This window comes from Strongylocentrotus purpuratus, unplaced genomic scaffold (assembly GCF_000002235.5).
Source record: "Strongylocentrotus purpuratus isolate Spur 01 unplaced genomic scaffold, Spur_5.0 spur5_scaffold_12, whole genome shotgun sequence".
Lineage (NCBI taxonomy): Eukaryota > Metazoa > Echinodermata > Echinoidea > Camarodonta > Strongylocentrotidae > Strongylocentrotus > Strongylocentrotus purpuratus.
This window is the reverse complement of record NW_022145597.1, coordinates 24,501,786-24,516,549: the sequence shown is the minus strand read 5'-3', so window position 1 is coordinate 24,516,549 and position 14,764 is coordinate 24,501,786. Positions and strand designations below refer to the sequence as shown.

Genomic DNA, 14,764 nt, shown 5'->3' with positions numbered 1-14,764 from the left:
AACCAAACCTCTCATCATACAGAACCGCTGCCATTATCAGTCCGCCGATCTTGTAGGAGGATATTGTTGATGTTTTTTTCTTTCCCCATCGTCCTCTTCCTCCCTCTGCCTCATCGTTTCCCTCCATTTCTCTATTCTTCACCCCCCCCCCCATCATTGCTTTTCCCTCCCAACTTTATCTCCGTCCCTCCCCATCTTTCTCACCATCTCTTCTCTCTCTCCCTGTCTGTCTTCACCCATCTCCCTCTCTCTTTTTATTGTCTTTCCCTCTCGCCCTCTCCTTCCCCGTCTCCCTCTCTCATCATTTCTCTTTCTCGCTCCACTTCTCTCTCTTCTCGCTCCCTACCTTTCCGTCCGTCCCCCCCCCCACTCTCTCTTTTGTTATGCCACCGGAGGCCAATTTCCTGTGTTTTTGAAATAAAGATCAGAACAAATAATCTGAATATGAATCTCTAACACTTTACCTATATAGCTCTCTCTCTCTCTCTCTCTCTCTCTCTCTCTCCCTCCCCCACTCTCTCTCTTCTAGATCCCCTCACTCTCTTACTTTTTCTCTTTCACCCTTCCCCTCTCTTTTCCTCTCTGTCTGCCTCTATATCCCTCTGTATCTTCTCCTCTCTCTATCTTTCTCTCTCTCTCTTTCTCTCTCTCTCTCTCTCTCTCTCTCTCTCCGTATTCCCCCTCTTTCTCTCTCTCTCTCGTTATCTCCCTTCCCTTCATCTCTCCCAACCAGTCTCTACGTCATCCTTTCTTTCTCTCTCTCTCTCTCTCTCTCGCTCACTTTTAAATCACATTACTGTCTTGCATCTTTTCAGTCGAGCCTATGAATGAAAAGCAACGGAGCAGAATCCAAAAGCCGCCCATGCAGTATCATCTTTTCAGCGGAGACAGAAGGTGGTTTTAACATCGAGACAGCGGTTTCCGTCATCTTGTTCGAAGCTGATTTCGTGGTTTTGCGCTCAGAACTAATAATCGATAGATCTTGTTTACAGCTCTTATAACGAACCTCATCGCTTATTGCTTTACCAACGAATTACCTTCAAAACTATTCGTCGACACCACTGGACTTGAATACTTACGACATTATCCAATTAAACATGTTAAATAGACTGTGAAGTAACTTTCTGCCAGCATCCAGATGCGATAGCTGAATCAGAGATAACAGTGTTCAATCTTCAGAATATCCGGTTGTCTGCTAACAACGATCTGTAATTTTGATTTATTGTTTCTTTACGAGTTTTACGACGCCAGCTAGCATGAAATCTTGATTCATCTGAAACGAATAAAACCCAACCGTTTCCAATTTTTTAGATCACTGTTTTTTTTAGCTTTAACTTTTTAACAAGATACGGCAACATGTCGATAATTCCGGACGTTTTTAAGTGGCGCCAACAGAGGTTTATCGTTACACCTAAGGACACGGAGTATACTCTACGGTACCTTGGAAGCATGCGGACCCTGGGGTCCCGGGGTAAATCTTGCTGTGATTACCCCATCAGGAAGATCTGGAAGAATACAGAATGTGGAGAGAGATACGTCAAGGTAAGTAAAACACCGTCAACTGTAGCAGCAGTAGTAGTAGTAGTAGTAGTAGTAGTAGTAGTAGTAGTAAGTAGCAGCAGCAGCAACAGCAGTAGTAGTAGAAGTAGGAGAAGTACGAGTAGAAGTAGTAGTAGTGGTAGTATTAATAGTAGTAGTAGCAGTATAGTGATGATGAATATAATGATTATTATGATAATAACGATGGAATACAAATATTAATGATATTAATAATAAAAATAATAAGAATTAGAACAATGATTATAATTATAAGAATACTGATTATAAGGATTATAATAATAATGGTAATATCATGATCATGATCATCATCACATTTTCCCATGGAAATTATCATCAGCAGTGACGAAATAAAAAAACAAATTAGGTTAGAGCGAGGGGAGAGCTGAAGGAAAAGCAAAACGAACGTGTGATAATATATGGAGTTTATGTCCTTCATGGCTGAGTAATGTGGGGTAAAAAGAAAATAGACATAAAATAGACATAAAAAGAGTTAAGTTATCAATTGTTTTGGTCACCGAGGGAATTTTCTTACACGGAAAATGCACAAATATTTATGTGCTACAGTACTTGGATCAACCTTTTCTAATCGCTTCACACAGTTTCTTTCACAATTCAATTGCATTATCAGAACTCGACTTCATCTTTGACAATCATAATGATGTAATATGTAGGCCTATTATGCGGATACATTTTCAGTTATAGTTAGCGCATGTATTTTCTTTAATTTACAGGCAAAAATGTACCTGGGAACGAAGGGAATGCGACTTGTAAGAGCAGGAGGTGTGTCGAGCAGCGGAGAGAGGAAAGGAGACAGGGAGCAGTTCTTCCATCTTCATCGGATCAATTGTTGCAGAACGGACAGCCAGCATCCCACGGTGTTTGCCTGGATCTACCGTCACGAACTCCCTAGGCTGCAGGTAAGTTCCTTTATTGTGCCCGTTAATAGTGTACACGAGGCGTTATTAGGGATTTTAGATTTGCAAATCCATATAGTGGACTACTACGTCCACTGTCAGTGCCTTAAAAAGGACTTCACACGTAGCAGTCCACTATGTCGACGTGCAAATATAAAAGTCCCTGTTTAGACTGCGTCATTACCTGCGCTTATCAAACCTATTAAGGGAATTGATATGCGTGTGCCAGTTAAGCCCCGGTCACAACGGATCATACGTAGTGGTAGACCCATCAAAGAATGCAGAATGTTGTGAGCATGTGCTGAGCCGGGGGAAGTTACATACCACTGCCTCTAGACTTGTTAACTCACTGATAATTGACAGATGATGTCACAAGATAAATGAGATCTGGAGCATTTTTTTAGGGTCGAGCTTAGCAGGTCTGAGAAAATTATTTTAAAAAATATTTGAAAATCTATGAAATATATTTATATCTTTGAATAACAAATCAAGAGTTGTATGCAGCCCTGCACATCAACGGGAATCAACTTATATTTAGATGTCACCCGACCTTTAAAGAAAATTAGTGGATGCGCCAGTGATGGAAAGACAATGTTTTCCCTAATAATGTACCATGTCACTATCCAACGGCATAACAAGGCCGCGCAAGTCACTGACGCAGTCCTACGTCAGCAAATAACGCCTCGTGTACAAGGAGCAAAGTGCCCATTGCACACGCGGCGTCATTCACTACGCAATTAATGCAATTGTATGTAAATAAGACATCGATTATGATCATACAGCGATTAGATCACATTGTAAAGGTACTTCAGACATCCGATTTTATATGTTTCCCCGATCTTAAGTTTATTTTGAAATGTAAGAATGTCAATGTACGTAATTGAAATGGCATGTATACCATTTAGTGGTTGAAATATAGATTACCGCTACTGCGAAAAAAATAACACAATGCTGATAATCTGATATCTTAATACACATCTTGTGGCTACGTCTGAATATCTATTGTGAAGAAAAAAAACACAATGCAGAAAATCTGATATCTTAATACAAAGAAAAACGTGTGGTTAGGTCTGAATACATAGGCTTAACATTACGAAACTGATCTGTGTCTCTCAAAACCAATGCTTAACTTTAAGCTGTCAAACAGTAAAACTTCCTGATTTAATCAGATTCTCCAAGATTTAACAAAACCAAAAGGCTAGATTATATTTGGAAACTATTTTTTTTTCACATCCCTCAAACGGAGGTCGTCTTCAAATAACTTTGAAAAAAACAATATTTTATCTCATTCTTCTCCCCCGCCTTTCTTATAACACATCCCCTTCGTTGTCTCTCTCTTCTCTCTCTCTCTCTCTCTAATCCTCTTGCTATCTCACCTTTATACTCCTTTACTTTCTTCCTCTATCTTGTGCTCCTCTCTCTCTCTCTCTCTCTCTCTCTGTTTCTCTTACCATTTTCTCTCTGTCTCAATACATTTCCCTTTCTCTCTTCGTAGATCTCTCTCACCATCCATTCTCTCTCTGTCTGTCTCTCTCTGTCTCTGTCTTTCCCTTTCACCACATCATCATAACCATTGCTTTATATATGTTGTCGCCCTTATGTCCCACCAACCTCTCTCTCTCTCTCTCTCTCTCTCTCTCTCTCTCTCCCTCTTTGTCTGTCTGTCTGTCTCTCTGCATGTCTCTCTATCCAATCACTATTCATGTTATTCTACGTGGCAGACTATAATACCTTCAATCTGGACCGCGAGAGAGGATTTTGAATTCTGCAATGCTACTCAGTAACGAGGGTTGGCTTTGTGTCTTACCACTGAGGATTTCGTGCAATCTCATGGATTTGAAACTGTAATTCGAATGATTATCTTTTTCTGATCTCTTATTCCAACATCTCTTTCTAATAATCTGGTATGTTTTTTCTTCAGCGTGTTCGGGAAGACATGCACAAAACAATCCGTACATGCCAAATGACGGACAGAGAGGGGGGGGGGGGGTATAAGAAGTAAATAAAAGAATACAAGAAACATCGGTTTTTTTTTTTTTTTTTTTTTTTTTTTTTATAGTTCCTTGTCACTGAAGTTTCGGAGTTGTGACACCCCCCCCCCCCACATCCTCCCCTTCCCCTCCCACTCCCCTCTTCCTGCCAGAAAACTGAATACGCCTCTGATGTCTAGTTTTTTAATTAAGAAACGTGATGGCAACAAAATACAAGGGTATGAGCGATGATCTGGCTTAATGCTCCGCTGATATTTGCTCCCAGCTTTATTTGTGCAAAGAAAATAATCCACCACACTATTCAGATTGGCAATATTCATCATATAACTATACTATTATTGTATAGCTGTGTAATAAGTAGATTTAATCTCGTCTGAACGACGTTTAACTAAGAGGTTACATGTTTCCTTGGTACATGGATAACGGAACGTCGTTCAGCAGAACTGAGGTTGAAGCATTGTTTCAGTCTGAAATGAAACCGGCAAATATTAACAATTCTGTACAGAATAACAAAATATGCTTTCTAATGGGCGACACTGGGCCCAGCGCATCGACTTGGCTTAAAACAAGGGAACTTCCGGTTTTACGAGACCACTACTCTACCACTCAGTCATCGCCCTCCTATATTTCTGGACTCTTGAGTTATTGCCACTTTTATGATTTCCGTGGAATTGCCCTATTAACTATTTGCTCTTTGCTTTCCTGCAGGTTTCATTGAGGGTCCACGTCGCAGCTTGCACCAAAGACGATCAGGCCCTGGAGATAGCGAGCACAATAACCGAAATGTATAAAACAGCCTTCGAGCTTTTCAAACGCGACAAGGCCGCCAGCAAGACTAAACTCGATCTCCTAGCCTCCACGACCATCCACGACAGCCCCAGCCGCCAAAGCCTCCTCGAGAGAAGCTGGAGTGACGACAGCGACGACGCCGAAGACTATGACGACGAATTAGAAGAGGAGGATACGATCTCGATGAGCGAGGCGTTGCCCCCGACGCCGCTACGTAGGATCATCAATACTCGATGTGCATTCAAGCCGCCACTAGCCCATCGTCTCAGTTTACAGACGCAGATGCTCGTGATTCGGGAGAGCCGCTACGAAGGCAAAGAGAACCCGAAGACAAGATACAACTTCGATAAGATAGGGATCCTGGATAGTCCATCTTTGAAACGAGAAGAGGAAAAGTTTGAGGATTTCCAGCCGGCAGAAGTAGAGTTGTGAACAGCCTGTAACCGTGTCGAGACAGTTTTTGTCATTCTGTAATTACACGTGATTCGGATTCCTGGATTTTGCTGTCCATACGCTGTGTAAGATATTCCGTATGGTCAATACTTACATGATACATATTGAACTATGATAAGCAAAAACATTAGTTCTTTATAGTAAATTGGGGAATTTTGTTTGCGTACTCCTCGTTGGTATACATTGACTATTAAAGCTCTTCGTAGTACTTGATAATGGCCGAGAGGATAGTAAGCAAGTAATTACCTTTGGTTAAGGTGATGGGACAAACTACCACCACTTCCGAGGCGATCTAGATGTAGCTATCTTTCCGAAGCGAAGCTGAGGAAAGATAGCGTATTACATCAGATAATCGTCTGAAACCAAAAGGTGAGTATTTGCTTTATATTCCACATCGGAAACATTTCACTTCTTCCGTCATTTTAGAGCAACACAACATCAATTAATAGCAAACGGTGTACGATACGTATAGTACATGCAGTATGTCCGTATACGTATACGCAACGCATACAAGAAAGTGCGTTGCACTATGTAGATAGTACTACTATTTTCCGTGAAAGTGCGTTGCACTGTCTGTGCAGATAGTACTACTTTCTACACAGTTCAACGAACTTTTCTTCTCCCATCAATGATGGGCGAACTATCTTTCATCACGTGATTTACTTTTGACCAATCGTAGCGCAAGATTCTTTGTAAGTGGTCTATAAAGATGATTTCGTTACTTTGATAGCTCATACAATGATAGTGATTTGTTCATTATGTATTATTGTATATTGTATGTATTAACTGAAATCATTGTAGGACATGACATTTATAAATAATTTTTTATATTTTTGTGTAGGCACTTATATCCTAGCAACGAGTCCATCAATAGCCTTCGAATAGAAATTCTAACCCTCCCTTATATATAAAAAGAAAGAATAATAGTTCATGAACTATTGTTACAGCGTCGTAGTTATAGATGAGACGTTTATACAGAAATTCATTTTGTAACTTCATAATTCTTTGTAGTATTTTCTTGTTCTTTTTCTTTCCACTTTTATCTTAGATTTTGACCATCAAAGATTACTTTTTAATAAACAGGAATTAACCGCCTTTAAGTAACAGAGGTTGAATCAATTTGTTAAGGAGTAAAGTAATGCATGTAAGAATTACAAGCATAACAAACGATGTATAATTTCTGTTCGGTATACTTGTTAGAGACTCTAAAAATTCAAAATGTACAGTCTAATTCAGCTTTAATCTTTAGCTCTTTGTACTTTAGATCTGAGATTGTATAGTGAAAAGATCAGCAATTTTTGGAAGGTTTAACAAGTTATAGCGGTCACATAGTTAGTAATAGTTCTAGTATTATGATATTGAGCATACCATAATATTTATAATATATTATTGACAATTAAAAGGAGTATTGTGTATATATTTGTGGTAAAGGTATAAACCATACATTATTTTAGATTCCATTTTTTTTGTAGAATCCAAGTATAGTCGCATTGAAACAAGTCAATATTTGTGTGCCCATTACATAACGTATAGTTAAACTTCTTAGACCAAATGTGTTTTTCTTCACATTTTAATGTGAATAAAAGCAGAAAAATCAAGGAAAAAGAATGCCGAAAGTTAAAGTAAATCGGACCAATAATACGCAGTGATAAGAAAGTTATTAAAATCTAAAACATGAGTTCATTAAATCTATTCGAATCTCTAATTGGCGATTTGGTCAGTGAATTGAGACGTAGTCATGGGCAACTCCCCCGTTTTTCGCGCACAAAAATATAATAAATTTTCCTTTTCTCCTAAGTGCCTTCTACCTTGGGGCGCTATTCAGAATATCATTATAGGCCCTTGAAAAAAAAAACCTCCTCAGTGAGTCAATTCGTTGGTAAAATTGACATTTCAGTGATTCCGTTGAAACCAATGGGACAGTTCCCGGAACTATACGTCACAGTGACATAACCGATTCAGCCAATTGAAAAGCCCATACGAATAGTGATTAAATTTCAAACATTCATAACTTTCGTATTTTTGTCCGATGTCGTTTTCACCAGTCTGCTTCTCTGTTTTCTTTTAGATTACTTGTCTATTAAGGTTGGCTTTTCCTCTACGCGTTTTGATTTTTAATCGATATTCACTCTTGCCAAGGCCCATAATCAATATAACAGAGTAATGAATAGATTGTTTCGTAACAATAATGCATCTCAGTGAATTTGGCAGGGACACCTTTCCTTGCTGCTACCCCTTTGATTCAATATATTTGATCAGCGACTAAAAGATTCATATGTTCCAAAATCAATGTTCTTTTCATCTATAACAATTGTTAAAAACAGTATATTTTGAGACTATATGGATTTATTATCAAAGATCCCTTTCAGCAAAAGATGAGAAATTCTCTTACAGCTTTATATTTTCTATTTTAATGCTCTTATACAATTAAAGCTTACTGCAGATCTTTTTAAAAATATTTCCTCCAAGATCAACTTCATATAGACACAACTTTTACAAATTTGATAATATTTCACAATAACATGTATATTAATATCGCCCTCCTTCTACTTCACTCTTCAGCCCATTAATCTTTCTTCTCTTTCAAACGGGATAATACCAGTGATGAAATGAAATAATTCAGAAAGGACCGCCATACGAACGCATGAATTCATGAAAACCCGATATTGCTCCTCTTTCCCCTTTTCTTTCTTTCTCTCTTTCTCTCTCTCTCCCTTTCTCTTTCTCTTATATATATCTCTCTCTCTCTATCCCTCTCCCCTCTCTCTCCCTCTCTCTCTCTCTCCTCTCTCGCTCTCTCTCTCTCTCTCTCACCCTCTCCCCCTACTGAGAATATTATAGAAGACCACAGACCGCCGGAAATGTAGGAAAGTAATTTCAGATCTCCATCGACAATTACTGTATTCCGTCTCTCGGTAATATGCGTTCTGATGTCGCTAGGCAACCATTTTTCCAACAAAAGAGCCTCATATTCTGAGTAAGGGCCACCGGTATTACGCATATGGAACTGTATCGCTCTTAACCCGTGACCTTGTACTTTCTCTAGGTCTATGCTGATTTCCATCAGCTCTTGTTATTAATTCAGCAGTGGAAGTCATAATCATGGAGTTTTTATTCTATTCGAGCAGGCAAGAGTACGAATTATTTCTCAACATTGTCAGCAAGATGACCTTATTTGAAGTACGTAGAAGGGAAATTATGGGTGGAGTTGTCAGTAGAAATATTTCAAGCATGTATGATTAGTTGATTACACTTAATAATGTATCTACAGGTTCAAAATAGTACGTTTCTTTGGGTATGCGGTAATGATTATACACATGTTTAAAAATTGCCTCAAAATTACTGTTTTGTAAATCAACTCCTTTGAAGTGGATTCCCACTAACCTGGATGAAATAACTTTTTTTCAATTACATTTTAATTTTGTAATTTGTATTATATTATAACAGCTATGTGTTCGTGTTCATCTCTCTCTTTGTTCCTCTTCACCCCTCTCTCTCTCTCTCTCCCTCTCTCTTTCGCTCTCTCTCTCTCTCTCTCTCTCTCCCTTCTCCTCTCCCCCTCTCTCTATTCTCTCTTCCTCAACTATCCTTTCCTTTTCTCCTTATTTTCCTGCTCCACACTTTTCCTTTATTTCTCTCTTCCCTTTTGAGTTTTACTGAGTTTTTTCTATAATGAATTGTAATAATAATGTGTTCTTTTATATTTAAAAGAAATATATATATCTAAACCAAATATCTGTAAATCATGCATGCAAATCAGCCATTGGCTGCGATATGTTGATGAATAAATACCTTACCATACCGCATGTAAGATGCATATAGAACACACTAAAGGCTCGTTCAGAACAAGAAGAGGCGAAACCGCGTCTTTTTTGTATAGAACATGCGGTTTTGCCTCTGTATGTTATGACGTGGTTAACCGCGATGGTTTTAATGACGTAAGTGTAATACATTTCTCATTTCTGAATATTATAACAGAGTAATATATTGCTCCAGTTGTCTCATTTTCGCTCGCTGGACGTATATAACAGACGGCAATCGGCGGATTAGACGACACTTGGTAGTGAATTTGTATGTGAAATTGCTTTGCTAAATATAAAATACAAGAACATTTTCCATACCTTTAAACTATCATTGATATCTGATAATTAAACAGTTATTAAAATAAACCTACCAAACTACATAATACAATGAAATACTTGACTTAAAGTAGGGGAGTTTGATGTGGTGCACAATTCACCCCTCTGTAAATAATCGAAAAGTCCATGGCGATAATGAATATTCATGTTTTGCTTACCTCGGCAAAATGTTTGCTTATCTTCAATGGAAAAATTACGGTGGGGGTTGGTTGAAATGGACATAATGAACCGATCAGAACTGATCTATTATAATTCATGCTTCTTATCCTTCGTGTGCTTGACCTAAAACATTACAATCGCTTGCCAAACTGAGTCCAAAGTTCGACTTGTTTCACATGTGTTATATAGGCAATGGCGAGCTTGCAACCTATTTTGATCAAATTACGGTGGGTGAACTTTCAAAAGTCAATGGGACATGAGGGTTCCAATGAAAGAGCTAGTGTCAACGTACGTCGGGTGGATGTGCTTTTCGTTTAAACAAAAAATGAATTTTAACGATTTTTCGGGGGGGTAAAAGTCAGTAGGCTGACATGTTAGGCTGCTGGACTCTGACGATAGGGGGCGTTGTCCAATGAGACTATTCGGAGCCATATGGACAAATTGCTGTACAAACATTATTAAATGAATACGTTCCTTCCATTTGCATGAGGAACCGATACTAGAAAAAAATATAGTAGGCTAGATACAGAGATAGAGATAGAGAATGACTGAGAAGAAGTTTAGCATTGAAAGATAAGTTCACTTGAAATACTAAATAATTGGTTATATCATATCTCGTTCAGACACGAAGCGGTAAACCGCGGCCTTGAGAAAAAAAAATATGTATAACATTTTAAATGAAGGTCAACCGCTCGTAATAATCATACGCGTATCTACTAAGCTCTGTGTTATTATAGTTATAATACACATAACCGTGATGAAGCGTATTACACTAACGTCATTTTAAAAAACCGCCGCGGTTAACCACGTCATAACTGAACAAATATGTACACTGGTGTTAGTGCACCGTGTACCAGTAAACATGGACAGGTTTCAAATTTATTTATTTTGTCTATTATAGAGGATTATGATATGCTAAATCAACCTATCATATAATTATGCATACATTTTCCGTATTTAAAAACAAGGAAAATCTCCATCGATTATTTTTATTACATCGGGTTATTGTACGATACAATTATACTCTCGTTTGGAAATGGTTAGTGTGCCTAAATTCATGTTTTTCGTGAAATACGAGGTTTTTAGTCTTTTCTGAGATATGGAAGAACATTTGTGCAACACTTTTACTACACTTACTACTATGATTCATTTATAGTGCAATATTTTTAAAATCATGCACTCCATCCTTCGTCCTTATTTACTATCCAAAATTGATATAGGCAAACATATGGAACCCCAAAATGTTCATACTTAAATCTTTTTCATTTTCAAAATTGAATAATGATACTTGGACCATACAATGCCGTTCTCTTTAAGCATTTCTCATAATTTCATTATGTTAGCATAATTCAGATCTCGAATGTACTAACATTATTATATATAAGGGTGCGGTTAAATTATTTTACCTTCAAAATGATATTTTTTTTAAACGATGAAATATCGATCGTGACATTTGTCAACTTCTGAATCTTGTATTTTGTATTTTGTCTTGTTGAAGAACTCAGAACGCTGCAAATGGTATGTGAAATAAAAAACCCGCACACGGTAGATTTTTGCCTGACTTATTATCTACGCAGCTCCGTTGCTAAGCAACTAATAAATGATCCGCATGTTCGCATATTTGCATTAGCCTTCGAATTTTTGGACCTGCCTCTTTTCATATTTTATTTTTCATCTTCAAGATTACAATTATGAATCACCCTGATGGATTAAATTGAAGTTTTCAAAAACCTTTCAGTTTCAGGATGACTTGCTAACCGATGCATCACAATCTGTCAAGAAGAATAATAAATGGAGTGATAGCCTACGCACATCCGTCAAGGCAATACTAGAGGAGGGGGCGGGAGAAGGGTGATACCCCTATTCAAAAATCTCTGCCAATAGTCAATACATTATGAATTTTGAAGGTCTCGTCTGCAAATTCCTCAATTTGATAACCTTTGAGGATTTTTAATACGTATTTTACTTTCTATAGTTATTGTAAAAAAAAGAAAGGCTAATATATCAGTATATTTCGTACAAAATGCCCCTTCCTCACATTCGAAATCGTCTAGCAAAGCCCCGTTCTTAGAAAGGTACACAATTAAAGGGCGTGTTCGTTCACCCCAAATCATAAGTAGCTAATCTAAACAGCAAATTAGAGTGAGTGAAAAATGAAATGAGATTCAGATGTGAAATGTCAATTTATTATTTAGTTTATTGAAGCGTAAGGCATTATGACGCACGAGGTGTGTAAATAATTGACATCAAAAGTGAATTTATTTGACGGATGTAAAATTAGTCCCAATATAAAGGTTAAAAAAAGCTTTTAAAATATGAAAAAAGTATAAATATACATGTACATATTTGAAATTAAATTGAGTGAGGAAGACAGCGACAATTTTAATCGAGGTCACAATTATTATGTTTGTGGTGTTGAATCATCGTTTAATAATTGTTGACAGAACGTGAGATGGATAATGACGAGAGAGTTGGAAATGGTGTGTGTGTCTGTGTGCGTGCGTGTGTGAGAGCCTGAGGAAGAGAGGTAGAGAGAGAGAGGGGAGAGATAGAGAGAGAGAGAGAAAGAGAGAGAGAGATGGAGATAGAGAGATAGTGAGAGAGCGGGAGAGAGAGACAGAGAGACAGAGAGAGAAGGACTAGGAGTGAGAAGAAGAGCAAGAACTAGTGAACATGAAGAAAAGGAGAAAGAAGAAACGTAGACCATCGAAAAAACAATTAGTAACCTTACGTAGAATTGTGATGTTGACTTTTTCTTTTTTTATTTACTACTGTACTAGTATATCTTTACTTGAACCCTAACAATTATATCAACAAACATTGAATGCATGTTAGAAAGTCATGTAAAGCAGTGGGCAGAGATTATGAAAAAACCTTTAGTTTCGACTTTCATGAGAATACAGTGATATTAAAAATTAAAAAAAAGTATGAGCCGTTTGTTAATTTCGTCCTTTAAAAATAAAGAATATACGAATTATGTATTCATGAATCATAAATCATATTTGCTGTCGATGAGATTTGCGGTATCTCTTTGTAGTTTGAGAAGAATGTCCACCGCACGCGGTGATCTGCTATCTTAACATCAAATTTGTTCATATTTCTAAAAACAGCTAATGAGGAGAGGACCATTTTCTTTTGTCAGAAATGCGTTTTTGGCACAAATATGGTTATCGGTAATATATTTGAGAGAAACAATTCAGAGATTGAATATATTGACACACAGTGGATACAGGTACTTTAAAAGGACATCGGTATTGTTAGGGTGTAGCAATCTTACTAAAGGTCTATGGAATGCGAATACGGGAGGGAGTTGGAGCGGATACTTTCGTCTTCTTTTCATCTATTGATAGTTCCTTAATACCTTCTTCCTTCCCCTCTCTGTCTGTTTGACTCTCTCTCTCTCTCTCTCTCTCCCTCTCACGTACGCACATACGCCCACCCACACTCTCCCCTCCCACACTCCCCCTCCTACTCTCTCTCTCCCTTTTTCTTTTTTATTTCCGCTACCGTATGGGGGAGGGGGCTCACCCCCGATACCCCTGTAACTACGCGTCTGTTCCCAGACATTTAGAGAAGGGAAAGGTAGCTTTGAACAAACATTCATAAGTAAAGGTAAAAGATTAGTAGGGAATATAATTTTAAGTGCCTGGTTTGCATTGCTGGGGTTGGGTTTTATTTTAGGAAGAAACAGTTTTTTTGAAAAAAACGTGCGTTTATACGTGAATTGACTTATCATGCCCTAACTTATCATGCCCTAACCTGCTTTACCCTAACGTTTTTAAAAGTGGCTGCACCCCCCCTTCCCCCACCTCCCCCGACAGCCTACCAGGAGGTGCAATTTGTCCCCTTGCCCCGCCTTCAACTGCGTTAGTGGGTGTTACTGAGGTATGAATATTTAATCGCCCATCGGAACGTAAAAGTATTTGAACAAGAATTATGCGATGAAAGTGCCCAGTCTAGATTGTCGTTGTTAGGTTGGGGGCGCCTAATCGATTAATGACACCAATTATTACACAATTTTCGTTATCCTATCCGTAGCTATTAGACGTGTTTGATTGAACTATTAATTGCAGATTAAAACAAAAATAAATACACCTTTCCGCAAACTCATGTTTCAATGAATAACGTCTGCTGCTTTTTTCATGTATGGCTTGTTGAATTATAAATACGACTATACAAGGTTACTACATTACCAGGTGCCATTTTGGGTCGAAAATTTGAAAAAGGACAAACTTAAGTGTTGTTAATTTGAGGTATACAAATTCGGAAATTGTTGTTGTTTACTGTTCCAAATTTTCTGGAAAGAAATAATTGAAGATGGTGTAAGCGTGCAATCCCAACACCCCTCTCTCTCTCTCTCTCTCTCTCTCTCTCTCTCTCTATCTCTCCCCCTCTCCCCCCTCCCTTCTCTTTCTAATAATGTCATCGCTAGCGTTGTGGTTTCGACTAATGGGTATGGCTGCCAGGCATGCATGCTATTAATGTATTTTTTCTTTCTTGTCGAAATCACTCATTGAGTCAAGACATGTGTTTGTATTTCAAAATTTGTATATGATTATAATTCATTTATGTTTGTAAATGATGAGATAATTGAATTTTCTCGGCATACAATATTTCACTTTCCTTTTATCTAACTGTGGTTATGATTATTATATAATTTAAAGACAGACGGTTTGATTTAGAAGTGAGAATTAGTATCACATGGCATGCAGTATATAGAGAGAAAGATAGAGAGAGATAGAGAGAGAGGGGGAGAGAG

The 14,764-nt window shown here is 37.9% G+C and overlaps 1 protein-coding gene across 1 annotated transcript; it reads left to right on the top strand.

Moving 5' to 3' along the window:
* The first annotated feature begins 1,341 nt into the window (after positions 1 to 1,341).
* On the top strand, positions 1,342 to 5,686 carry LOC105446240 (protein FAM43A-like). The gene is made up of 3 exons (XM_030981442.1): positions 1,342 to 1,542; positions 2,292 to 2,477; positions 5,174 to 5,686. Exons 1-3 carry the CDS (start codon positions 1,357 to 1,359, stop codon positions 5,684 to 5,686), a joined length of 885 nt encoding a protein of 294 aa, XP_030837302.1. The 5' UTR covers positions 1,342 to 1,356.
* The last annotated feature ends 9,078 nt before the right edge of the window (positions 5,687 to 14,764 follow it).

Coding starts and splice junctions, on each gene's coding strand:
- LOC105446240 (XM_030981442.1), top strand. CDS start 1,357: ATGTCGATAATTCCGGACGTTTTTAAGTGGCGCCAACAGAGGTTTATC. Junction 1,543..2,291: donor GTGGAGAGAGATACGTCAAG/GTAAGTAAAACA, acceptor TTTAATTTACAG/GCAAAAATGTACCTGGGAAC. Junction 2,478..5,173: donor ACGAACTCCCTAGGCTGCAG/GTAAGTTCCTTT, acceptor GCTTTCCTGCAG/GTTTCATTGAGGGTCCACGT.